This window comes from Equus przewalskii, chromosome 5 (genome assembly GCF_037783145.1).
Source record: "Equus przewalskii isolate Varuska chromosome 5, EquPr2, whole genome shotgun sequence".
Classification (NCBI taxonomy): domain Eukaryota; kingdom Metazoa; phylum Chordata; class Mammalia; order Perissodactyla; family Equidae; genus Equus; species Equus przewalskii.
This window is the reverse complement of record NC_091835.1, coordinates 42,383,646-42,409,489: the sequence shown is the minus strand read 5'-3', so window position 1 is coordinate 42,409,489 and position 25,844 is coordinate 42,383,646. Positions and strand designations below refer to the sequence as shown.

Sequence of the window (25,844 nt, the reverse complement as noted above, 5' to 3'; positions counted from 1 at the left end):
TGTTTATGCCCCACTCCCATGGAATCCCACCTTGTCTGCTGTCCTTTCACCCTCTGCCCAGCCCCTAACCCTCAAGCTTCACTTGACGCTTTGCTCTGACCCTTCACTTACTTCTCTCTATACACATTGTATTCTATTTACTGTGGGGCACAAAGTCACTTCATACCTCATTAACTTCCTCTGCTTAATTAGGCAGAGGACAAGTCCCAGACAACTGCAGAATACATGGAAATTCACTGATAAAAACATAAACAACAAATTAGGAAGGCTTTTAGAACCCCCAGGAAATGTTAACTGTGGAAGCAGAGAAGGGACCCGTTCCTGGAAAGTGACTTTGACTCATAAAGTTACACTACAGCTGGAACAGTTAATATTCGCTCCAAGTTATTTATCCTCTTAGGCTGGCCCAACCCCATGTTGTTGTGATTCCTACAGATTTCACACATATTTTATGTTTACAACAAATAACTCAGGTGAAAGGACTTCTCTCTTTCCTAAATAATCCTTTAATTCTTTAAATAAGAAAAATGAAGTAGAAAATTGAGGCAGTGGTGTGGATGGTTTGGTTTTTCTCAAACACACTTCCATTGCAACCAGGAAGACAGTGGAAGTGAAGGTGGTGGCCTTGCCTGGTGGGAATTAGTGTTCTTAGTTTTCCATTTTATTTACCTCAGTAGGTACAGATTTGGAATTTCCAACTGCTAGTGGGGTGTAACCTAACTTCACTTTAATTTTGTTCTGACCCTTTGTAACTTGAACTAGAAGCACTGGAAACTTCTTTATCTTCTTTTCTGGACTGTACTTGAGGCTTTAGTTGGTGGAGCCTTTTTGGTTTGGTTGTCATTCTCATTAAGGGTGTTTTTTTCCCCCAGTCCAGTGACTTTACTTAAGGTGAGTGGCACTGAGGCAATTTAGTAATTTAGTTCTACCATGTGCTTTAGACAGGAATCCAAGGCTGGGGACTGCTGCCTTTCTGCTAATTAATTCTCCATGTCAGGCATCTGGAAACCCGCCTCTTCTGCCTCATCTGAGTTGACTAATTAATTAAGCTGTGTTTGTAAACAAGCATTTTCTCCCCTAGCACTTTTTTCATCATCTGTTTCTTTAGCCACAAGCTGGTAACCACATTTAATGGTAAACTACCTGGCCAATAATTTGTCTCTCCTGCAGGCTAAGGAGGTTCCATTTGGAGGCCGCCCAGCACTATACAAGAAGCCTAGGCTTTGGAGGGAAGTAGATAAGGATTTGAATCCAATTCAGCCATTTATTAATTAAGTGACCACAAGCAAATTACCCCACATCTCAAAATGTCAGTTTCTCCATTTTTCCCCTACAAAACCTACCACTTAGCCCAATGTCTGGCACATCATCAGTATAAATACCTCTAAATAAATAAACACCTCTAAACATCGTGTGTTTTTGCTAAATGGGAGCACTCATACTACCTTGCCTTTGTGCAGGGAGTAGCCAGTTTCATATACTTTATCACATGTGTCACTCATGAACCCCTATGGGGGAGTTTTGATAAATGTTGTTACCCTCGTATTTTACAGATAGAGAATCAGGCTAGGCTCAGCAAGGTTAAAGGACATGGTCCCATGGCTGGTTAGAGGCAGAAGCTGACCACGTCTTCACATTCCTGGCCTAGAGCTCTTGCTTTGAGACCAGGTATCCTCCTGACCTTTAGTGCATGATGTGAAACCAGATTATAAACACCAGAAAAGAAAAGTTACAGAAGATCTCCCAAAAGCACCTTATAAAAGAAAATAACAAGATACCGCTGATGGTAAAGGTGTTGAAATACCTATTAGAGAAATATTATTTGATACAGGGAAACATGCTGGCAGTTTAACTTCTGGATTTCCCATTCCATAGCATCTTCCCTCACTCTCCCACCAGCTTTCGTTGGTCCATAGGTAAATGGTTAGTAATTGTTGTGACCCAAAGTTATTAACTAATATCAATAACATTAAAACTTACATTTGGACAATTTGTTGTACATTTGCTTCTCCTACTAGCCCTGTGAGATTAGTAGGAATAGAATATAGTTTCTTTATCAGCAGAAGGGGGAGATACGTACATACATATATACGTACGTATCTCCCCCCATACATATATACCTATATGCATATGTATGCACACATACATATCTCACCCCTCTGCTGATAAAGAAACTCAGATTCTAAAAGGTTAAGTGATTTGTCACATTCACAGGGCTTGTCAGTGGTAGGGCCAAGTCTGAAATCCAGAACTTCCAACTCTAATTTTAGCGCTATTTCAACAGTACTACAATTAAGAAGGACTTATGTCAGCACTGTACTTATTTATATTAAAGAGCTCTAAAGAACTTTGTGCTATTTTGTCTTTTAATTCTATCTCTGTTTGTCTTTTTTCTTGCTTCTTATCTTCTTCCTTGGTTTTGCCTAATATGCGTAGCCTTTCCCCAAGGTGGATATATTTTAGTTACCCTCTGTTATGTAAAAACCACCCCAAAACTTAGTGGCTTGAAACACCTACCATCTCATTACTCACCATTCTTTGGGTCAGCAGTTTGAGTTGGAATAATAAGCGGGATGGTTCTTGGGTTGGTCTCACATGGGTTCACTCATCTTGCTGCATTTGGTGGCTCAACTGAGGCTAGATAATCCAAAATGACCTCACTCATATGTCTGGCTTTTGGTAGTGGCTGTCAGCTGGGCCTCATTCTTCATGTTTGTTCATCTTCAAGGAGGCTGGCCCAAGTATTTCAGAGTTGTTAGCAGCCTCCCAAAAAGGTGATGCCCATTGCCATGTCACTCACCAAGTCTCTACACATGTCACATTTTTTGCTATCCTATTGGTTAAGGTAAGGCGCAAAACCAAACCCAGAGTCAGTGAGACAGGGGACTATACAAGGACCTGGATACTGGAATATATGATTCGTTGGGTACCACTAATATAATAACCTACCATAAATGGATATAAAAATAATATTTACCTATAAGACTATTCTGAGAATTAAATTCAATAATGCATGTGCCTTGCTTAGCATGGTCTCTGACACATAGTAAATGCTTAATAAATATTAGCTAGTATTATTAGTAGAATCACAATTATCTATTATTAGCTGCCAAGAGCAAGTTCTCCTTTTGAAATTCCATTACTCATTTGTTCAACTAGCATTTACTGAGTGCCCACTGTGGTACTCTTCCCTATGCTAGGCATTGGGGATACAAAAAAATAATAGTTATTTCCTGCCACTGAGGAACTCATAGACTACTAGAGGAAACCAGACACATGAGCAACTAAGTACAGTATATTATGGCAAGTTGAGTGATTGAGATATGCACAAGGTATTTGAGGAGTACTAAAGAAGGACCTAACTCAACTCAGCCTGGGGGTGTGGTGAGGAAAGGCTTCTTGGTGTACAGACTACCTGAGCTGAAGCCTAAAGGTTAACTAGGTGTCATCTAGAAGAGCGAGGGTTTAAAATAGAGAATTCCAGTATGAGTAAAGCCATTCAGGGAAGACACAGCATAATGTGTTGTTATCAGATAAAATCAAAGGCTAGGAATCCTGAAGAGACAAGCCAAAAAGAAAGCAGAAAGGCAAGAAAGAGGGAGAGAGAGAGAAAGGGAAAGGGAGGGTGTTTAGAAGAGAAGGGGGAATATAAAGAGAAAGGCTGGGGACAAATGTGTACTTTTCCAAGGAGGTTAGATATCGTTATATCATAGGCAAATGAGGAGGCACTGACAGGCTTTGTGAAGGGTAAGGATGAGGTCAGATCTTCATTTTAGAGAGAGCACTCTGGGAGCCAAGTAGAGGATGAAGAGGAAGAAGATAAGAGGTGAGGAAACCGGTTAGGAGTAATCCAGAAATCCAGGCAAGAAGCAGAGTGTCTGAGAATGGAAGCCAGAATGAGATCCTTTCCTGCCATTTCTACCCTCCAAAGCTTGGAGGAAGGCATTTCAGTGAGAAAAAGGATGACTTTGGATATCCTAGTTTGGGATAGCATCGTCCAGAATATTCCACAACAACTATTTTCTACATACTTAACAGATATGCTTGTCCACAAAGTTGACCTTTCCAGCTAAGGAGAGGTGGTAGACCCCAGGCAATCTTAAGAGTGAGCCTTATTGTTAGGGATTTAGTCCTGTATTGCATGGCCTTAGTGAGGGGTGAGGAAACTTCTCTGAATTCTGTGAGGTACCTTCTTGGACACGCATCCTTCAGGATTTTTTCCTTTTTTCTGTGGTCTAGTCTTTTTACATTGCAATGTATTTTCAATGACTTTGACCTCTTCTATTTGTGTTCCCATATCACCTCAGTAGTTTTTATGTGTCTTTTCAATGTTTATGCCTTGCTTCTTTTCATATATATTCTCAACCTTATGCCTTGGATTTCCCGGATGATCACGCTTTCAGCTATGCTGCTTTGTTGTCCCTGAAAACACATTCATAATTATCAGAGTTTACATTCAGGTTTGTAGTCTGGAAAACATTGTCATTATACTTATGCAATATGTTCCTTTTCCAAAATGCCTCCCATTAGTTTCTTTTTGGCCCTTGTGCGTGAGCACTCTGCAGTGCTAAAAACAGCTCTCCACAGTCTCACCTGATGAGGTCCTGCTCCAGTCCAGGCCACCTTTTCTAGCTCCTGAAACTTTACATGAGAACTCGATTTTGCTTGTTTGGTTGGTTTATTGAATGTGCAACAATTTGCATCATTTTTCTTAGTGTCCTGAGATATGCTTGAGAGAGGTGCTAGCCTAGTGTGTCTAAGATCTGTGGGTAGATTCCTGCATATTTTCAAATAACCTTTTCTTTAAACCTATTGAATATATTTGCAATTCAGAGGTGGATCATGAAGGAGGATGTGATGAGACTTATCAGGAGGCAAAGGGCAAAACAAGCTGGAATCAGTCCAGTAAGCACTTTGAAGAGCAAAATAATCATCTCTGGCTCCCAGGGGTCTTCCACAATAACTTGGTGCCTTCTGGATGGTGGCACTGCTTCTGTTTCATGCTTTTCATCCTCCTGCTGCTCTGGGCCCCAGGACTTCTAATGCTATGGCAGTCCCAAGGCACGTGGAGAACAGGACCAAGGCCCAAGGAGAACAGGACAGCTGGGCTCTTCTGGATCACTACCATTTATTGAGCAGTATTACTACATGCCTGATACTGTTCTTATGTGTCTTATCTAATATTTGAGGCAATGTAGAGGAGTGGTGAAAAGCAAAGGCTCTGGTATCAGACTTCTGGATTCAAATCTCACTTCTACCACTTGCTTGGCCTGGGGAACCCCCACACAGGGATCTTATAGGAACCTTCAGGTTATGAGCTCTTAATCCTGGAAAAGGATTTGTGGAAAGGGTGCGTGGGGAGTAGAAAGGGAGATAGAAGGCATGGAAATGACTAGACCTAGCAGCAGAATTTGGCATATGGGCCAGTTGTTAAGAAATGCCAAATGACTTGTTGAGTGGGATTGGCTGCAATTATAGACACTGTGACTGTCCAAGTAACCCCCACAAGGCCTGTGGGTTGGGTAGGGGATGCAGCCACGAGTCACTGTTGGACTTTACGGCTGGACCTCCATCTGGTTGGCCCTGCCTAAACCCAAGATTCTGAGAGCTTGAGTGGAGACCTCTTGCTTCTCCTTTCCTTGGCCCCATGCACGGAGGCACTTGTTTAGGACTGGCTGTGGAATCTGCCTATCACTGGTGACCCAGCCTGCTTCCTGGATCCTGAGATGTTCGCAGAAAATTGATGATAAATACCACCACTACCACTGCAACTGCTGTCATTTACTCAGTGCTCACCATGTTCCAGGCATTTTGCAAAACAATTTATGTACATTATTTCATTTAATTTTCATCAAAATCCCAAGAAGATAGTTATAGTTATTGTCTATTGCCATGTGTAGATGATATGAACAGTACATTCTGAATACTGTTTTGATTATAAAGAATAGACACCTAGCTTAAGAAAAAGGCAAATTTATTATAAGGATATTGGATCGTCTCACCAGAATCCACAACGGGAATGTGGCTGCGCCTCCAGAATACCTACAGGCCAGGACCTTGATGCTCTTATATGTCTTTCTCACTCTCACTTGTATATACTCTTCTCTGGGCTCTGACTTCATTCTTCTCTTTTTCCGTAGGCCGGTTTTCTCCATAGGGTACAAAACATGACTGCCCACAACTTCTGAATTTTATATATTGTAGCTTATGCTACTGGGATGAGATTGACTTAAATACTCTTTTTGGTCCTAAGGCCCCAAATCCCAAGGGTTTGACCCAGCTGGTCAAGGCCAGCCCACTCCTCCTACCCCCACAACCACTCGGATGTAGCTGGGCCAGGGGATAGACTGGGAGGTGTAGTAACGCGGCAACTTCCACAGGACTCTGTGGTTGGAGTTGTGGAAGGGGCAGTTCACAAAAGGGGGATCAGGTAGAGGATGGATGTTCAGTAGACAAAACACCAGGCATCCACAACGCGGAATATAGAAGGCTAGGCAACTTGTCCAGAGTCACACACAACCAAAGCCAGAACTCAGATTAAGCCTTTCTGATTTCAAAGCCTATGTGCTTAACTAATATGACAAATTAGAATGAAGTAGTAGAGTGAATGAATGAATAATTTATACATACATGCATGCATGCATATATACGTAAATACGGGTGAAGACCTTGCCAAGCCAGTGCTCAAATCTAGGAAGTCACATTCAGAATAGTCAGATATTATGCACTTTTGCTCTAGTCTTACAGCTTGTCATCTGAGAGTAAAGGAAGAGAGTAATGAGAGGATAACCTGGTGATGAGCAGTAATGTCAATGACTAGAGCCTGTGGCCCAGTCTCCAAAAGATGGTTATAATAACACCCACATCCATCAGTCAGTCAGTCAGCATCCCTGCTGGGCTGTATTCTGGAGCAACCCAAAGCCTTGGGCATGTTGCACACATGGCTAGAGCCCTATGGTGTGGGAGGAAGTTGACTCAGAAGAAGTAGGACTAGCCTCAGTGCTGTTTAATTTTGAAAGGTCCTTGACTTGGTCGTGTATGTCCCAGAGGATGGTTTAGGACTCAGTTTTGGTGTTCAAGAAGAGGGACCTTTTTTGAAAGAAGATAGATCAGAGGAGGAGTTCAGGTCTCAGTAATTGAGCTCCTCTAGTCCCAGAGTGGGACTCTGAGGATCGCTGTCCCAGTGAGGAGGTGGGACTTGGGAAGTTCCAAACTCTTAAGCCAGGAAGGCATATCAGATACTTCTGAAAACATGGTGAATCCTTTAGCCTGTTTGAGCCTGTATGGGAAACTATTTACAAAATAGTAAATAGTTTTTAGTATTTTACTAACCTAAAAGAATTAATGCCCTTTCTAAAATATCCATCTCAACCCAGGGAGGGGTCTATGGAAAGGGAGCACCTGGCTCACTGGGACTCTGGGTTCAAGCCCTTCAGTAAATCCAGAAGGGTCATAGCATTTTTATCCTTGTGATTTCTGTTTTTATTTGCACCTGAATAAAAATATTGCATGAAAGTGAAAGAATTGCATGGAGTTTATCCTGACATTTTCAAATAAATTGAGTTAGAAGTTTGAGAAGTTGGAGTTTATTCAGTATTTCCCCTTTGCCACTTGCAAGCAAAAAGCTATGTTTCTGGGAGGAAGTTAGGCACAAAGGAGTTGCACCAATGTTTTCAATAGCAGGAGTAATAGTAATAACGAGTAGGGGAAGAAGGAGGAGACACAATAACAGATACTTGCATAAAACTAGTGTCCCAGGTGCAGAGAGGTGAAATAACTCACCAAGATCACACAGCTTGTCAGCACCCTGCCTCCTACTGCCACCTGCTACCATCCTGCCTGTCTGGCCCACACCATGGACTTCAGTTGCCACTTACCGTGAAGGCTTTAGACACAACCATGAGTCGCAGTTTCTGGGAGGCTGAGGTGAGGGTGGGAGGCTATGAGGCTGAAACAGACTCTCTGCTTTCTCATGTCACAGGAAGGTAAGGAATAAAGAGGTCAGGAATATCCTCTTGGCAACATGGCATGGTGAAAGAAACATGGGCTTTTAGAGTCAAACAGATCAGGGATAACATCCTGGACCCTCAACAAGCCTCAGTTTTTTCATCTATATTGTGAGCATAACAATATCCACCTTTGGGGGAATTAGTGACAGTGGAATGCTATAACTCTATGTAAAGTGCCTGGGCCCTAATAGCTACAATTACTCCAATATTATCACATCTCTGTTTGGGGTGTTATCTGAAATGACCACAACTGTTCTCTGGTGCCAAGGGAATCAGCAACTGCCATTCCTGGCAACAGATTCTACTCAGGCTTGCCACTCTCCTATTCCTTCACCATCCAGAGCAGGAGATATGGAGGGAGGAGGAGTAGAGAACAGGGGTCACTCCAAGGGTGATGGCTGGCAGCAGCGGTGGGTATGCACAACCCGTAGGGAGCCCCAGGCTCTCTTGGAGAGGCAGAGGTCCGTCAGGGATAGCAGCTGAGGCCTGAGATGACAACCGATGTCTCAGTGTCACTGGGAGAGACACACAGGTGTCAGGCAAGAATGGCTTGATGGACCTCCCTTTGGCATGTGCACCCAGAGCCACCAGTCCCTAGCATAATCAGTGTGAAGCAGTAACAGGCCAAGGCAGTCATGGATCAAATTTGAATATGGAAATTGTTTTCAAACACATTTTTCAAATGCTGGATTTCTAAACCTAGACCTCACTAAGTATGCAGATGATTAAGAGAAGGAGCATCAAGCTGTGCCAGTGGCCTTGTTAGATACTCAATGCAGCACATTGTGCCATTACTTACAGCAATCCACGTGGAACTGAGTCTGTCCAGGGCAACTTTATAGTCAGGACAACTGAAGAGGCAGAGAGAAGAGAGGTGCTGTGTGGGGCAGACTTCACCTCCTGTAGCCTTTTCATGAAAGAACACTGGAGTGATATCTAGTGGAGGCTTTGTGGAAGACATGATGTATTCCCCCAGTGACCTCAGTCAGTAATTTACTGAGAACGCGCTTGTTCAAGCCAGCACAAGGCACAAAAAGATGTAAAATAATATAGTCCCAGCCCCCGATTACTTAAAGACACATTCAGAGACAGGAATTTGTATATCAGACTATAACTAACATTTTAATATAGTAGCCAAAGGGAACAGTTGACCCACAAAATTATTACGAAAGATTAAATAGAGTTTTTTCTCTGGGCAGGGGTGACCAGGGCCAGCATCAGGGAAATGATGAGACCTGAGAAGGGCTGAGAGCACGCAGAGCACTTGAGAAATATGAGGGGGGCTGACAGAGGGAAGACTGTGCCGCATGTCTGTCACACAGGGAGCTGGAAAAAGCTCCGTGCAGAGAGTAAGAACAAAGAAGAACACTTTGAGAGTGGGCTAGGTCTTTTTTTTATAAGTAAGGCAGGAATCTAAATGTTCTATCTAAAAAGACATATTTTACTTCAAAAGAAAAAAAGTAAAAGTAAAATTTTGTGCATTAAAAGAATACCAAGAACAGTCAGAAGACAAATCTCAGAATGAGAACACTTTCAAGCATATCTGACAGATACAGGATTACCATCATACTACACCAAGAGCTCCCTACAAAGAGGTGTGAAAGCAAGCACCTCGATAGAAAACAGCTGAAGGATGTGACTAGAGGGCCAAAGAGGAAAATCTGAATGGCACACATATGTGCAAAGATGCCTAGCTCACTGCAAGTCGAGGAGATGAAAATTAGAGCAAGCAGATACCGTGTCTCGTTCCTCAGATTGGCAAATGTTTCATAGTGATAAAAACCTGGTGCTGGTGAGAACGCGAGCAAGGAGCACTCATGCTTTGCTGACAGGAATTTCAGTTGCCGTAAACTTTTGGTAAAGTATTCTGGCAATGTCAAAACATTTAAAAACATAAATATCCTTTATTGTGCTTTTTCATCACTGGTAATTGATGCTTTGGAAATACCAAGGTATATATTATGTAGTTGGGTTAGATTTTTTGGGAAATATTGTAAATATTTATCAATAGGGGTATGATTGAATAAAGTGAGGCACATTCATTGTTATGAACTACTATGCAGCTGTTAAAAGGAGTCAGATCTACCATCTGTTGAATTGGAAGAAAGCCCATGATATATAATTAAGGAGGAAAAGCAAGTTGCAGAGACATCTGTATATAATGATCTGATTTTGGAAAAACACATACATATACATACACATTCACACATATCCCCTTATTTATATATATGTATTTTTGTAGAAAATGAATGGCCACACACCAGAATGTTCACTTGGTTATAAGGGATGGATACAGAAAAATAAAGATAGAGTAAAATGAAGTGCTCTCAAGACACTCAATCTAAAAATCTCAGAGCTAAGATGTGTAGCTTTGGGAGAGGAGAAGTGGGAATGCCTTCCCATACTCAGATTTCTGCTGTTAGGAGTCTCCAGCCTCTCCAGGGGCGGCCCCAGCACACTGCCAGGGTCAGCTGCCTGCTGAGACACCACTCTGGGACAGAGTGGGATGCGGATTCAGGCTGCCTCGCAGAGACTCTGCTTATCCCTTCAGTTTGCTCAGGGAAATTACATGTAGTTTTCAATTTTACGTTTTAAAAGTCAGATGAAGGCTTAAAATAAGCAGCAAGTGTTTAGTGTTAGATCCAGAAGTCATCTCAAGCAAGAAACAAAAATGCTTTGATTTTTGAAAAATAACCTTTGACGTCTAAAGAGGCTCTAATAAGTGCTTTTGTTCCAGGATCTTAAAAAATGACTTTCTGTGCAGATGAGAGAGGCAGCCCAGGGAGATTGATGTCCTTTGCTATCCGTGCAAGGACTACAGCAGCATTCACAGCAGCCATGCCCTGCCTGGGCTCCCTCTCCCTTCTCCATGATGACACATCCACCAAAGGGACAAACTCAGGGGCTTTCAGAAGAACACTGTCCCCGTGGTCTTTTTTGTGTGTGGCCTTGTCAGGGTGCTAATTGGTGCCAATTTCACTGGTGGTAATGGAGAAAATCGGTTAGCAGAAGGAAAAGTTTGAAGTCTAAAATCACCATAGATCGATTCTCTAGAACTTTCATAAGGGAAGCCTTATGGAATAGTATGCTGTAGGTTTGTGAGGTGTAGCCTTCCTTCTGAGGAGAAATTCCCGGATGAGCAGGTGTTCAACTTGTACTGAGAGAAGCAAACCAGAAACCCTAAAAATGACTCCATGTTTTTCTGAGAAAACTAATCACATTTTTTTTTTCTCTTGAGAAAGATGATTTCAGTCCTCAAGAGATCTTTTTAAATGTTAGTATGGTAGAGAACTACATTTTTTATAGACAGATGGTGTTGTTAAATGCACTTGTGGTAATGATGTTTGTTTAGTGCTTATCTCTAAGGAATTCAGAGTGCTTTACAGACACTTTCTTCATTATTTCTTAAGACTTTTCTTTTTCCTCATCATATTTTAATCTTGACTATGAATTTTTCATTCAGTTCTTCTCACTAGATTTTCTCTGAAATATCTCCCGTGAGCCTCATTTCCTACTACTCTCTGCATTTCCAGTATTATATGCTCACACCAGTTCAGACATCCTAGAAAAGCATTCAGGATGTTGCCTTTCTGTGTCTCAGGCTTCTCTCTCTATTTACTGGTCTTCATCACTCTTACAAACTTCCCAGTTTATAGTATTTTCTCCATACTTCCTCTTCCTTTAAAGAAGAATTGCTTGAAACATACCTTGTTCTTCTACGTAAATAATCCCTATTTTATTTAATTTTAGTTGTTCACTTGTTTGTAACTGCCTTGCTCCATAAAGAATTTGAAGTAACTAAACTTGTTCTTTAACATGAGTCCTGTGTGTTAGCATTGTAAATCTGACATTCAGAGCACAGATTTTTTTTCAAAAATATTTTTCCTTTCAGTTCTCAAGGAATTTGTTAACTTTCCTGTTCACTGAAATCATCCTTGAGGAAACCATAAAAAAGAGTCATGACTTTAAGACAAACTAATCTTTTGTATAAACAACTTATATACTTCCCTGTCTTCACAGCCACTATGAACACCTTTTCACCGTGCTCTAATTGGATGGAAGGGTAGTAGAGAGCCTCTGTCCTAAAGAGATCCTGGAATCATGAGATAATGTAGAAGGCACCTTAAAAATTACTCCCTTAATTTATGGATGTGTAAACTGAGGCTCAGAGAGTGTTAGAAATTTGTCTCTAGTCACAGAAGCACTTAGGGACACGTTTATAATTTAGTTTAAGAGACAAGATGTCTGAAAAGCTAAAAAGCCACTAAATGAGGTGGTAAGTAGCATTAAATAATGAAAGATTTGTTTACTCTGGGCAATGGAGAGCTGGTAAATGCTTAAAAACTAGGGGCAGGGGTGGGCAGAGGAAGCCCTGATTTGTAATGTTTGCCAATATTATGGTACCCATGACCCATTTTAAGCTGCTAACCTGACACCATTGAACAATGAGTTGGGAAGAGATGAATACAATTCAGTTGGCCCTCAAGAGTAATAGAGATCATCTGGCTAGAGTGAGCAGGTCTTTAAGGAGGAGGAGAGCTGAGCTAGGCCATTTCTCCCCATATATCGGACCTTTCAGCTGTAAAGGACTATCCTTGGTGTTTCCATTGAGCAGCTATAGGACTCTGTGACTTTCCTCTTGCTATTGCCTCAGCAGATGATTTACACTTCACCTAGTAAGTTATAACTTACGTTGAAAAACCCTGCTCAAATATAAGGGTCTCTGTCAAGCTTTTCCCTGACCTTTTCAGAAACAATCACCTCTACTCTGAATCCCAGAGTACTTTATTTATATCTTTTATTAGGGTAATTACCAACACCTAACTTGATACTATTGTCAATAGATAGTGTTTTCCCCATTAGACTGTTCTTGGAGGGCAGACACTGTGTCTTACTCCTTCACTGTCAGAGAAGCAGTGCAGTGCAGTACCTAGGGACCCAAGCTCTGGAGCCAGACTTCTCAGCTTCAGATCCCAACACTGCGCTCACTCACTGTGAGACCATGGGTAGGTCATCAAACCCCTCTGTTCTCATCTGTAAAATGAGACATTAAATAGTAGTCTCCACCTTACAAGCTTGCTGTGAGGACTAATGAGATTGTTAGATACGTACTAAGCCCTCAATAAATGTTATTTCAGTATTGTTGTTATCTCTAGTACATAGCCCAGTGCCTGGCACAGAATTGTTGTGCAGTTGTTGTTGTTTGAATTGAAGTGAAGCAAGGATGTGATCCAGCTAGCCTGATAGGAAGTTGGGAAAAATTATACTGGAGGGGACTGCATGAACAGATTATTTTTGGGGAAATGAGAATGATCTAGTAAGTAAAAGTCAGTTGATCATAGAATTATAGGCTCACAACCTAGTTTTCCAGCTGTGGTATGATGAACACAGAGCATAGTGGGATCATCCATGCCCTCCTCTCACCCCAAGTGCTAGATGCTGCAAGCCTGTAAATATACCATTTGTTATTGCAATAGCTTGTATAGACTGTTAATTGAAATATCTCCTTTGCAATACTGTGCATTTGCTTTTTAAAAAAATCTAAATGCTATACTTTATGTAGAAATACTGTTAAATTTCATTCCATTTGGTTCAGTCCCTTATTCCAATTAATTCATATCCCTTCCAACCTTGATTCTGCAATGCGGTATGTTTTCTATCCTGTCTAGCTTTGTGTTATCTGCAGTTTTGTGAGCATGACTTCTATTTTATTTTCTGAAACACTGTATGGGTCACTTCTAAGAACAGATTCTCCTGATATCGTGTCACTAGAGACCTCTTTCCGTGTTGGCATGGATTCATTAAACAATCTTTCTTTTTTGGATATGGATTTTAAACTCTTTTCAAATCTATCAAAGTATACAATAATCTGTATCATGTTCCATCTTGTTCAAAAGGATGTCATGGAAAACTTTGCCAAATACTATATCTGTAGCATTTTTGTCTCACAGATATAGTAATCCTATCAGAAAAAAAAAATGGGGCGAGCTTGTTGAAACCTGTTCCTGATTAACCTGTATTAGCTCCCAATACCAACACCTTCCTTTTCCAACTTGAACAAATGATTCATGTTTCAAAATTGTGAAGTTAATTGTATCGAGGTAGATTAGGCTCAATGCACAGACCTTGGCCATCTAAGTGAGAAATTTGGACACAATTCTGAGGGCAGTGAGAGGTTGTTGAAATTCTTAAATAGGGATTGTATGACAAAGTGATGTTTTAAGAGCCATCTGTCAGCAGTGTCAACAAAGGACTCTAGGGAGAACCTTATGTGAGGTTTGACATTTCCTGCAATAATCCCAGAATGGGCTGCTGGATTCCTGGGCTAAGCTAGTACCAATAAATATGGAAAAGAATAAATTTGGATTTAAAAGAAAAAATTCCAAAGGAACTATTGGGGGAAGATGATAGGAGTGAAAAAATAAAATAGGCACTTTTAGGCTTCCCAACCTTTTTCAAATCAACGAACATGCAGAAAATAATATTAATTTGGATACTAGGGTAGATAGGGCTGCTTGGAGATGGAGATGGAGGTTACCCAACATCATGGGCCCCCAGGGCAGAGTCTCCCCTCCCCCAAGCCCACCTTCTCCTAACCGCTGGCAGAAGACAATATCTCCACATGGCTGGGAAGCTATTTGGACATTTCTGCTTTAGAAATAAGTAGTCTTAGCAATATGAAGAAAAACAGACTTGTGCCAAAATCAGGACCAACTGTATGGAAAAGACTATACATATAAAGGAAAGCAAACATTTGGTTCCATGCATAATTCTAAACACAGAAGTGAAGTATGCTTTACATACTTGGATGAAAACTAGCATCAGGGTTAATGCCAAACAAGGTAGCCCAAGACACCAAGCCACTGTCCATGTTATAGTGACGCAGTAAAATAAGGGTGTTGGCTGTCTAGACCTAATGTGAGCGTGGAAGTAGGCAACACTTACTAAGTAGACAGGTTGGAGGGAGGTCCACACCACACCTACAGAAGCACCAACTAGAAGCTTCAGTGAGGACAAGAGCAGAAACAAAGAAGGGGGGAATTTTGGTTTTGTATTATTATGGAAATCTAAGCCTAATTGCTTGAAAACTTAAGAAGTACTGCCAATTTTTTGCTCCTTATTGATTTCGGTAGTTAATAAATTAAGTAGTTTTGCAGTCCTGGTGCCTCACCTGTCTTACTAATTTGCATTGCTGAGTGGAGGAAATTTTAGACTGGGAAAATGCAGGAGTTTGCAATCCATAAGTCCTTGTGATAATTGGAGACATTCAGTTACAGAAAATTAAAAGATGTTCCCTCTTTCTTCAATAAACTCAATGACGGAGTGAGAACAAGAACTCACTAACGAAGTCGTGTAGATTCTATTATAAAAACAGGAATGAAGGGCTCTTCTAAAGATAATGGAGCCCATACATTTCTCCTGATGATTGGCGGCAGGACCACCAAGTGCATGATTCCAGGGGCATCCGTCTTTCACATTGGAGTACGTGTGAATGGTGCTCTCTGAAGTTGGGGCACGCAGTCTGTGTGACCATATGTGGGAGCTCACAGAGAGACCTATATGATTCATCCCAAGGCTCCCACCCAGCCCAGCAGGTGCATATCTGCACTGACCTCTGGGGTTCATCACCAGCCCAACCACACTCTTTTCTCCAGCCAAGCTGTGTAATTTTTCTTTATCATTTTATTCCAGTTTAGGTCTACCCAATTCTCTACATGGCTTCCCACTGGACCTCTGTTACAAGCCAAAACACATCCTTCTGGCTCATTGGCTCCAGTCACTCTGTTGACCTTTCCAAAGCTATTTGCTGCTCTCACTACCAGCTCCTTTCTATAGTTAAGTAGAAAAAACTGACAGCCACACAAGGCGGAAAACTGGCATCCTCCCAGTACTTGGTGCAGGCTTCGGTCTTAGTGCTTACCACGGCACTGTATACATTTGTTTGCAGTTCTAACTCCTTCACTCAGTGTGAGCTTGACGAAGGGCAGAATGATACTTCTTTGAGCCATGGAACTTAGTAGGGTGCCCAGCACATAGTAGGTCCTCTTTTAATGTTTGGACAGTGGGTGAGTAAAGGAATATATTATCTTCCTTAGATTTGGACATGGTAGTCTCATTTGAGTGTATTAAGTGTACAATGCCTGAATTTCTTTGCCTTTGTTTAACAGCTTCCTGGGTGATGCTAGCAGAGGCTGCTAGGGTCTCCGTCAGTGGTTGCTAAGTCTTTCGTTTGCCCTTGTGCAGGTGGGGAAGTGGAAAGACAAGTCCCTGCAGATGAAGTACTACGTGTGGCCCCGAATGTGTCCTGAGACAGAAGAGCAGGAGGATGACCATCTGAGCATTGTAACCCTGGAGGAGGCCCCGTTTGTCATTGTGGAAAGTGTGGACCCTCTGAGTGGAACCTGCATGAGGAACACAGTCCCCTGCCAAAAACGCATAGTCTCTGAGTATGGCACCTTTCCCAGTGGCTCTGGGTGGCATGGGATAGTCAGATTTAACCCAGCTGTTAGCACCTGGCTGGCCTGGAACCTGAGGCATAGAATGAGTTAGGCACCATGTCTGATTTTCATTTACTGTTGAGTGATGGAATTACTGTCAGCCTTGTGGTCTGATGTCTGGTTCTGTCCAGATCTTGACCTGGGAGAATTACTGCTAACTATGCTAATGTTTCTTTGGCCTTGCCTGGTCTCAATAACCAGGATCTCAAGTAGATAGAGATTTAAGTTTACATTGGTGTTGAAATATGTGTTCTAGGGCCAACATATTGTGAAATTTTGAGATTTAGAAGCATTTTTGGAAATAGATAAACCTAATCTATGTTGTTAGAAGTCAGGATAATGGTTCTTTTTGGTGAGGGTGGGAAGTGCCTGGAAGAGAGAACAAGAGGCCTCTAAAGTGCTGGTAACTTTTCTCTATCTGGATTTGGGTGCTGGTTAGGTGGGTAGGTTCAGTGTGTGAAAATTATCCAACTGAACCCTTAGGATGTGTCCACTTTCCCAATATATATTATACTTCAAAGGAACATTAAAAATTTCGAGAAAACATGGTTCAATGTGATGAGACAATGAGAGAATTGCAGTTCTGTGGTCTGATTTATTTCCTCACTCAGGTCTGATGTAAATTGTGCAGAACTGTGAAGGGGAGGCCTGATTTTGGGTTGGAGTTTTAATGGCAAAGGGTATTATTTTGCCTCTTGTTAAAGCCTTGTTTTTGTCTTTCGTTTCTTTAACTGGTTAGGAATAAAACGGATGAGGAGCCTGGTTATATCAAAAAATGCTGCAAGGGGTTCTGTATTGACATCCTTAAGAAAATTTCCAAATCTGTGAAGTTCACTTATGATCTTTACCTGGTTACCAATGGCAAGCATGGGAAGAAAATCAATGGAACCTGGAATGGTATGATTGGAGAGGTGAGTGTCAGGAAATAAGGACCATTTCCATTTTTTATTTATTTTGTTTCATTTAAACATTAAAAAGTGCTCATTTTACAAATTTTAGAAAATATAAAATAGTAAATAGAATTTACTGTTCCCACTAAAGAAAATCACTGCAGGGCTGTATTTCCGTTGTGGTGACCCCTCACCTCCCTGAATGTTCTAATTGGAGCATTGCACCTTTCTCTCCAGGTGGTCATGAAGAGGGCCTATATGGCAGTTGGATCGCTCACCATCAATGAGGAACGATCCGAAGTAGTCGACTTCTCTGTGCCCTTCATAGAGACTGGCATCAGTGTCATGGTGTCACGCAGCAATGGGACCGTCTCACCATCTGCCTTCTTAGGTAAGTGATGTGCTTGCAGGTGTGAAGGAAATGGAATAAGGATGGATAGATGGAACAGGGAAGAAGTGAAGGAGCACATGGCTATTCATCCAGAAGGTGGTTTGCTGGGAGCTTAACCCAGCCAGGAATTTCATTTGGGGGACTTCAAAATTGATTATCCCCCAACATCAAAACTGAAGAATACCCCCGAAAAGTAGGAAAGCAAGATGCCCTATAAGAAAACAGTACTGGACTGGTGTTCAGGGATCGGGCTTAGTCCCATTCCTGCCACTTACTCATCATTTGACCTTGAGCAAATTTGCCCCATCCTGGGACTCAGTTTCCTCCTCCATAGAAGAAGGCATTTCTGATTTCTGAAGCTGCTACTGGCTGATTTCTGAGGCTGCTTCTTGCTTTAATAATTTCTAATTCTGGATATCATTGAAATACCTATTTATTTTTAATTATCTTCAAGAATTGAGCTCAGTGCTACCAAAAAAGATTTCCTGTTTTCACATGAATTGTTTGAGGCTTTGCCAGATAAAGCTGATCTGATTCTTCCTCCCTCCCCATCCCATCCTTCCTCCCACCGTTCTGTACTTCCCCACTCTCCAGCATCATGTAAATGTCAAAAGCCTTAGATGTGATATAAGACCAGGTAAGAGAAGGCCAAGATTTTAATTAGATGAGGTCTTTCGTGAGCTCATACCCCATATTTTTTACAGGGTCTGTTAGAGCAAGGGGTTGGAAAATAAAATGTCACCTTGAAAACAGCACACTGGGCTGGGAGACAGGAAGCCTGGTTTGGACATAAACAAGCTGTAAGCCCTTGGGCGAGTCACAATCTCTCCAAAGGACATCAACATTTTTTTCATGAGGATGTTGTAATAGTCAGTGGCTAACATTTATTTAAGCAATATTCATGGGAGAATTATTCAATTAATGCACTACAAAGTGGAGTTACAGTTTCCTTAGAATTTTTCTATAAATTACTCAGGTTTGTCAGCTAACCTTCTTACTCATAGTGAAGCAAATTCTGGCCCTGCCAATTTTATGTGAAATGTTATTAGATAGCACACACTATATTCATTAATCCTCATAACAGCTTTATGTATTTTATTTGCTTTTTTCCTTTACAAGGATAATTGAAGCATTAAGAGATACAAACAAAACTACATTCTAATTCTAACCCTGTCAGCCTAGCACTAACCTTAATTTCTGACAGGAAGAACCAGTGATACATCAATATAGCCCTACGACGACATGGAAATGCCGGGTGTGGTGGGTGAGGGGGTGTGTGTGTGTTTGGAGGAGGAACAGTTAGTTAATTGCAGGGGTAAGAGAAGCCAACATTTATCGAATACCTATTGTGTGGTGTGCCAGGCATTATTGTACATCCTTTGATTATATTATCTTACTAATACTATTATTATACCCATTTTATGCTGTGGAAAACTGAACCTTAGACGCATTAAGCAATGTTCCAGTACTCTCTCTGCTAGTAACTGGCAGATCCAGGATTCAAGCCCAGATGGGCTACCTTCAGAGCCTGTGTTCTGGTACACACAGGGCCATTTCAGAGCTCAAGTCCTAAATCAGGAAACAGTGTGGAGGATAGAGACTAACAAGTGATATAATACAATGAGAAAGCACAGACTTTTGCTCCAGAAGATTCATTATAACCTGGCCTGGCCACTTTCTGAGTATGAACTTGGAAAGCACCCTGACCTCTTGGTCTTAGTTTACTGCTCTGTAAAGTATATAGTAATACCATAATGAAAGGGTCATTAGGAGGATTATATAGATGACGTGGTGAAAGTGCTTCCTAAATTGTAAAGACCAGTACAAATGTTTGTTGTATTTTGTGTAGAGAAGGTTTGCCCTGAGCTCAGTGCAAGGAAAGACAGACTAGGGACGATGCTTTGACTCAGTTACTCCCTGATCTTAGACAAAAGTGAAATCAGGGGAGGATTGCAATCACTGAGAGCCAAGGGGGAGAGGTTTTCTTCACTCCACTTTGTAGTGGAGCACCTTCTGCCCTAGCATCGCTGGCTGTCACTGAAGGTTTTCATTTTACAGTTGCTGTGTGCCTTATCAAGGTCCTTTTTAAATTGTTTAAGTGAGGAGGTTTTTATAATTCCCTTGAAAGTTCAAAAGTAAAGTAAGTTTCAAGTAAGGAAACATTTTCTAGTTTCCAGTCAATTTTTCCCTGTTTTCAACTTCATCTTTATTAATGATTTGGAAGATGGAAAAAAAGCAGCATGTTAATTCACTTAGTTATGAGTTTACAATGTGTTGTGACGTCTAAAAAGGCCAGAACTATTTTGAGACACAATTGAGGGAGCATTGTATCATAGGACAGAATAGCGGTTGTCCCTTCTTAGGGCCTTCAGAGAGATGGCCCCTGGAATATAGTGTTCAATTTCTGGATACCTCTAAGCCAGAGAGATTTAGATCAACTAGAAGAGATTTGGCAAAAAAGATTAAAGAAATTAAAGCAAGTGTGTGTAGAACATTCTTGCTCTTTTGCCTGGTCTTGTCCCATCTACCCTGTCACCTGGTGATAGGGAATAGTTTGTAGTTGTTTTGTTAATTACAGCTGAAGCATGTTCCCTTGTCACCTGCTAAATTCCCACTGCTGTAGATGCTGATATTCAATGTGGACAGATTTTTTTTTTAATGTTGACTTCTATTCTCATACCCTAATGACATCTAATAAAATACGCCATATCAAAGTGGGTTGAAAAAAGTAAATCTAAGCTGGGAAGTTTAAGAGAAGTGAGGCTAGGGGGCAAGGGAGTTATTCATTGTATGTAATTATTACTGAACCAAAACCAAGCCTAAAAAAGTAACTAAGTCTGTTGAGAATGAATTTTCCCACAAGGCTCAGAAGCATTGGTGAAAGTTTGTATAGGTCTCTACTGTGTGGTGTGGCCATATAGATGAGAACATATACCAAGAGCCAGTCTAATATGATTCATTTACTCCATATCTAGTACTTCCTCCAGTTGCACCCTTTACCAGAAGACCCAGATAGTGGTCCAGTAATGGCAGAATATGTATAATCTCAAAAAGTTCACAAGCAAGAAGCTGTTTCTTCTCAAGTGTTTGAAAGAAAATAATCTTTGACATGCCCATCGGGGGAATAGAGATGCTCTTACTCTTCCTCCACCCAGGTCCTCGCTCTCTGAAGGGACGCACACACTTGTGGTTTGTTTACCCCCAAATTACGTGTTGTGTGAGCAAATGAACATGTGAGTTAATCAGAATCTCTTTGTTCTCTGTTTTAACCCTGAGCCCTCATTTCTTTTCCTTTCCCAGAGCCATTCAGTGCTGACGTATGGGTTATGATGTTTGTGATGCTGCTCATTGTCTCAGCCGTGGCTGTCTTTGTCTTTGAGTACTTCAGCCCTGTGGGTTATAACAGGTGCCTTGCTGATGGCAGAGGTAAGGCCAGCTGCAATTGTTGCATTTCTGCATTTTTCTCATTCTCAATTCCAAATCTTTATAACCCTCATTTGCTGTCTGCCTCCTCCCTAACTTATCCATTTCTGAAAATGAACCCTCAGCCTTCTATGTCATCAGCTTGGTGACTCACTAGAAATACCCCAATTAAGATGTTACTTTGAATCTGTATGTCCCTTCTCTGGCACAAGCCTGACCCCAAGCCTAGTTCCACCCCTCGGTAAATGACAGGATAGCTGGCCGTAGATATGTGTAGCATAAACATGTCAGACGAAACTATTTTGATAACTTTAGTCTGTGAGCAGTCTGTCTAAACAGATAGACTAACAAGGCAAATTATACCCATCTATTAAGAATAAGGAAAAATAGGCTGCACCAGGGTATATGCAGGGTAGTTGTGGCTAGAAGGGTTCTCCACAGTCAGAGGATCACCACTTAGCTACAAGATCTCCAAAGCATGTGTCCCTGCTCAAATCCCTCTGCTAAGGAGTATGGGAGTTGGGTGTTTGAAATAAAGTCGCCAAGAGAGACCAGTTCTCACCCACAGATACTATTGGGGGCAGTCCACTTTCCTGACTAGGTAGGTCCAGAGGTGTAAGGACTGCTCATGTGTTTGAGGCATTTGTGAGACTTCACAAAGAGTTTACTAGATTTCTGAAGGGGGCCATGAGATCCTTGTAAATAGCTCCTCAGAAACTTCCTGAGAACCCTGGGATTAGGAAATATCTCACCTCTGGATCTTCTCCCATCCAGAATGTGAGCTTTATCCTCTAAGAGGAAAGATTCTTAACCCCAGCTACACATGAAAATTATCAGTGGGAGACTTAAAAGATAGAGGTACATGGACCTCATTTTCTAATATTCTGATTCACAAAGTCCAGGGTGGAGCTTGGACCATTGTATGTTTCAAAATAGTGGTTCTCTACCTTGGTTGCATATTAGAATAACCACCATCCCCCACACCAATTTAATAAGAGTCTCCGGGGATGGGGTGCCAGGCAGCAGTATTTCGTGAAAGCTCCCCCAGTGCTTCTGTTGAAATCGCAGTCCAAGCTGTGAACCACCACTGCACTGAAACTACCTTCAGCTACTGACCTACCTTCTGATTTGGTTTGTAAGTTCTGAGGTGGAAGTTTGAATGTCTCCACAATATGGTATAGTCAGGGGGCTTTCCACTTGTGCCAGAGGGTCTTCCAGAAGCCATGACCTGCCCACCATCCTGACAGGCATTAGTAACAAGTGAAACATGTGAGAAGCACACAAGTACATAAGTATGTTGACAATGTCAAGAACTAAAGTTAGTGTGTGCCCTCCCCTCGCCTTGAAGAAAATCAAGGAGAAAAATCCAGACACAAAATTCAGAGGCAGGGCTTATATTTACTCACTTTACCAAAGGATTATTGTCTTCACAAAGGAATTCAACATGGGGCCACTTTAAATATCAAGTCTCCTTGGGGCATTTTTACAATGTACAAAACTTTGATTTATAAACAACTTTTTGGTTACACATCTGTTCCATGAAATAAGGTTCACATACACAGATGTGTGTGCACAGTTAGATATTAGGCTTGACATGTGTAGTCAATGATGATTTAGTTGGCTGAGCAGATGCCATCAGGATCACAGATAGCATCATAAGACCTGTGCTAATGTGTTGTAAACTGTGTGGCAGATGTTCATTTCTGCAGTGGAGGGGCTACATGCAGACCAGACATTGGGCAAGATTTCACCATTACCAATCAGAGAAAGCAGTGAAGTCACTATAAATTCATGAGCAGAAGCCATAGCACTATCTGTATAAAGGTTGAGGGGAGGAAGGTCAAAGATAGCCAGCCTTTCTGCCCTCAGATATGCATGGCAAAGCCAGGGGCTCTATGACTTCCTCTCTGGGCTTCCTGATATTCTTTTACACAGAAGCTACTACTCTAGGAAACCAGTTGGGAGGTGTTGACTTTGGAGTGAGGTCAAGGTTGTCTTTGAAACACTTAGTGCTAAGTGCTAGAAGCTAAAGAAAAAATCAGGGTAAAGTGCACTCAGAGCCATCCAGCATCAGTGTGAATAAAACTGGAAGAGGTCTATGTGATTTTGGAAGAAGACCCCACACAGTTCTTCTGATCATTTTCAAGTTAAATGCTTTCTTGGTAGGGACAAATATAAATTTTAGGAACAACAGTAATAAGGACACAAGTGTGACTAGGGTGGGATAGTTGCCTTTGTTATTCAGTTTTGATGTGATCTTGAGGGTCTTCTATACATGGGGCAGGAAGCTGGCTCCTCCAGTGCTCTGGCTGAGTCATGGCCATTAGTTGGAGCAAGATCCCGCACACATCCCAGGCCTCTGGTTTTTCTCCTAGAGAACCCTCCTCTGCCTTCCTGAGAGTCCCAGGAGAAGAGAGACACAAGCTCTCAAATTAAAAAGCTGTCTATGAAAGGGCTGGGTCTTAGCTGGAGCGTTTCCTGCTCTAAGCAGGAACTTACCAGCTTGGTGTACTTATAGGTTTAAATAGAACCAGTGACTCTATCTTAACTTTCTGTCTTTGTCTTTTCATCATGCCAGAGCCAGGTGGCCCATCTTTCACCATCGGCAAAGCTATTTGGTTACTCTGGGGTCTGGTGTTTAACAACTCCGTACCTGTGCAGAACCCAAAGGGAACCACCTCCAAGATCATGGTGTCCGTGTGGGCCTTCTTTGCTGTCATCTTCCTGGCCAGCTACACTGCCAATTTAGCTGCCTTCATGATCCAAGAGGAATATGTGGACCAGGTTTCTGGCCTGAGTGACAAAAAGGTAAGAGAACCATTTGAAACCTCCATCTTTCCCTCACTATCATTCTGAGCCATACTCAAAAGTTCTCATGTACCTATTAATTTTCTAAATCTTTAGAATTGACAGTTCTTTCTTGTGTTTCCTTCAATTGGAACATGGGAGCAGAAATCAGTTTCCCTACTGAAATAATACTACTTCACGTTCGCCTTCTGATTTGTGAAAGGTTCTCACAGGTACGCCCTGGGCTGCAAATAAGGGGCTTGGTATTGTCAGTGGCTTTCTGAGTACAGGGTACCTCTTGTTGTATGCACTTGGGTGGCCTATCAACACAAGCCTGCCCATTTGGTGTGTTATTAGAGGGCCGCCCAGTGCACCCACGCTGAGGGCACTGGCCCATTATGGCCTTCATTTTCCTCCCAGTGGTGTTTGGCTATGGGCTCTCCCTTTGTTCCTCTGCACACTCATGTGTTCCCAGGGCTGAGGAGGAGGGTTGTTCCCATTGTGTCCTGAAAAGAAGTAACTCTATTTAACTCGATTGATTGCCCTGAGTGGTGCTGGTGAATGGGTTGCCCCCATACCAATTGTAGGCCTCCCTGCTGGCCCGTGCAGTTAAGAGAGGAAGGAAAGTGTCTGCTGGTTTCCATCTTTTCTGGGTGAGGATGTGCAAAACCCATTCTAAATACATCTGACTCTCTAGGTCTGCCGGAAGCATCATGGTTTCTGTGGGAGCTCTGTCTCCTGAAACCATGATAACCAAGATGGTTCAAGACTGGTGATAGGAACTACCTTAATGGAGCGTCAAGTAAAGCTCATGGAAACCTTAGAATAATTCTGGAGACTTTCCCTTACAACAAATTTCCTACTCTATATTTCCTTAAGATTTAGAAGAGGTGACTTCCAACCCTTTCTCCTAGAATGAAGCTATGAGATATAGACTGATATATATTTAGACCAGATAGATCGGATAGTTACTGACTTATCTCATGGGTTAGGTTTCCCCAAGATAAAACTTTAAACACTTAGCAAGTGGTCTGAGAAGAGTGGGAAGGAGGAGATCCTTATGCATATATGATCATTCACTATGCTTACCTCTTCGTATTATCTCTTTCTCTGATTTGTCTTCCTTTTTACTTTATTTTTCTTCCTTATTTTTTAAAATATTCCCTTTCTTGTATTTCTTTTTCCCTTGTTTTTAAGCTTTTTTTTTTCACTTCTCTCTTCTAACTCATGCTTTATTATGTGTTTATTCATATAAATCTTTCTCTATCTCTGGTCTTTTGTCAGTATCCTTCTTTCATCATTATGATCCTTTCAGAAAATTTAACATCTCCCTTCATCCATTTTACAACCACTACTTTTTGTGCCTCTTTCTGTAACCTGGGCATTAGTGGGGCTGAGAACAACTACTTCCTCAGGACTCCATACTTGGATGTGGCATGGCTGAAGTGGACCATGCCCATCCTAAAACATGAATGTAGTGGAAGCGTGGATAGATCATGTCCCTACATGTGGATTTTTCAGAGGTATGGTAGACCATATCCTCACGTCAGGATATGGCAGAGGTGTGGTGGATCATGTCCCCACACAGAGTATGTCAGAACCATGTTGCCATGCAAAATAATGTGGTAGAGGTTTGATGGGCCATAGTCCTTCCTAGGGCTCTGGGCTGCTAAGTGGGGGAATCCACCATATTGCCCACCTTGTTTTCTTCAGATGTCTCTTGAGAATTGCTTAGGACACTGTCTTTATCGTTCTCATATCTTCATGGGTCACTTGGCAACAACTGAATAATTTTCTATTTGAACCAAGCATAATTGAGATAGAGGGAGATTGTTCTCCCTTCTCT

General features: G+C 41.7%; 1 protein-coding gene across 2 annotated transcripts in view; it reads left to right on the top strand.

Moving 5' to 3' along the window:
* The window catches only part of GRIN2B (glutamate ionotropic receptor NMDA type subunit 2B), a 402,656-nt gene that overhangs the window by 335,679 nt on the left and 41,133 nt on the right, over positions 1 to 25,844 (top strand). For both annotated transcript variants that reach the window (XM_070619140.1, XM_008518527.2), the window contains 5 exons: positions 16,254 to 16,456; positions 17,247 to 17,418; positions 17,635 to 17,788; positions 21,089 to 21,214; positions 23,790 to 24,019. In XM_070619140.1, coding sequence (XP_070475241.1) covers positions 16,254 to 16,456; positions 17,247 to 17,418; positions 17,635 to 17,788; positions 21,089 to 21,214; positions 23,790 to 24,019 — 885 coding nt within the window. The remainder of the gene's footprint in view (positions 1 to 16,253; positions 16,457 to 17,246; positions 17,419 to 17,634; positions 17,789 to 21,088; positions 21,215 to 23,789; positions 24,020 to 25,844) is intronic.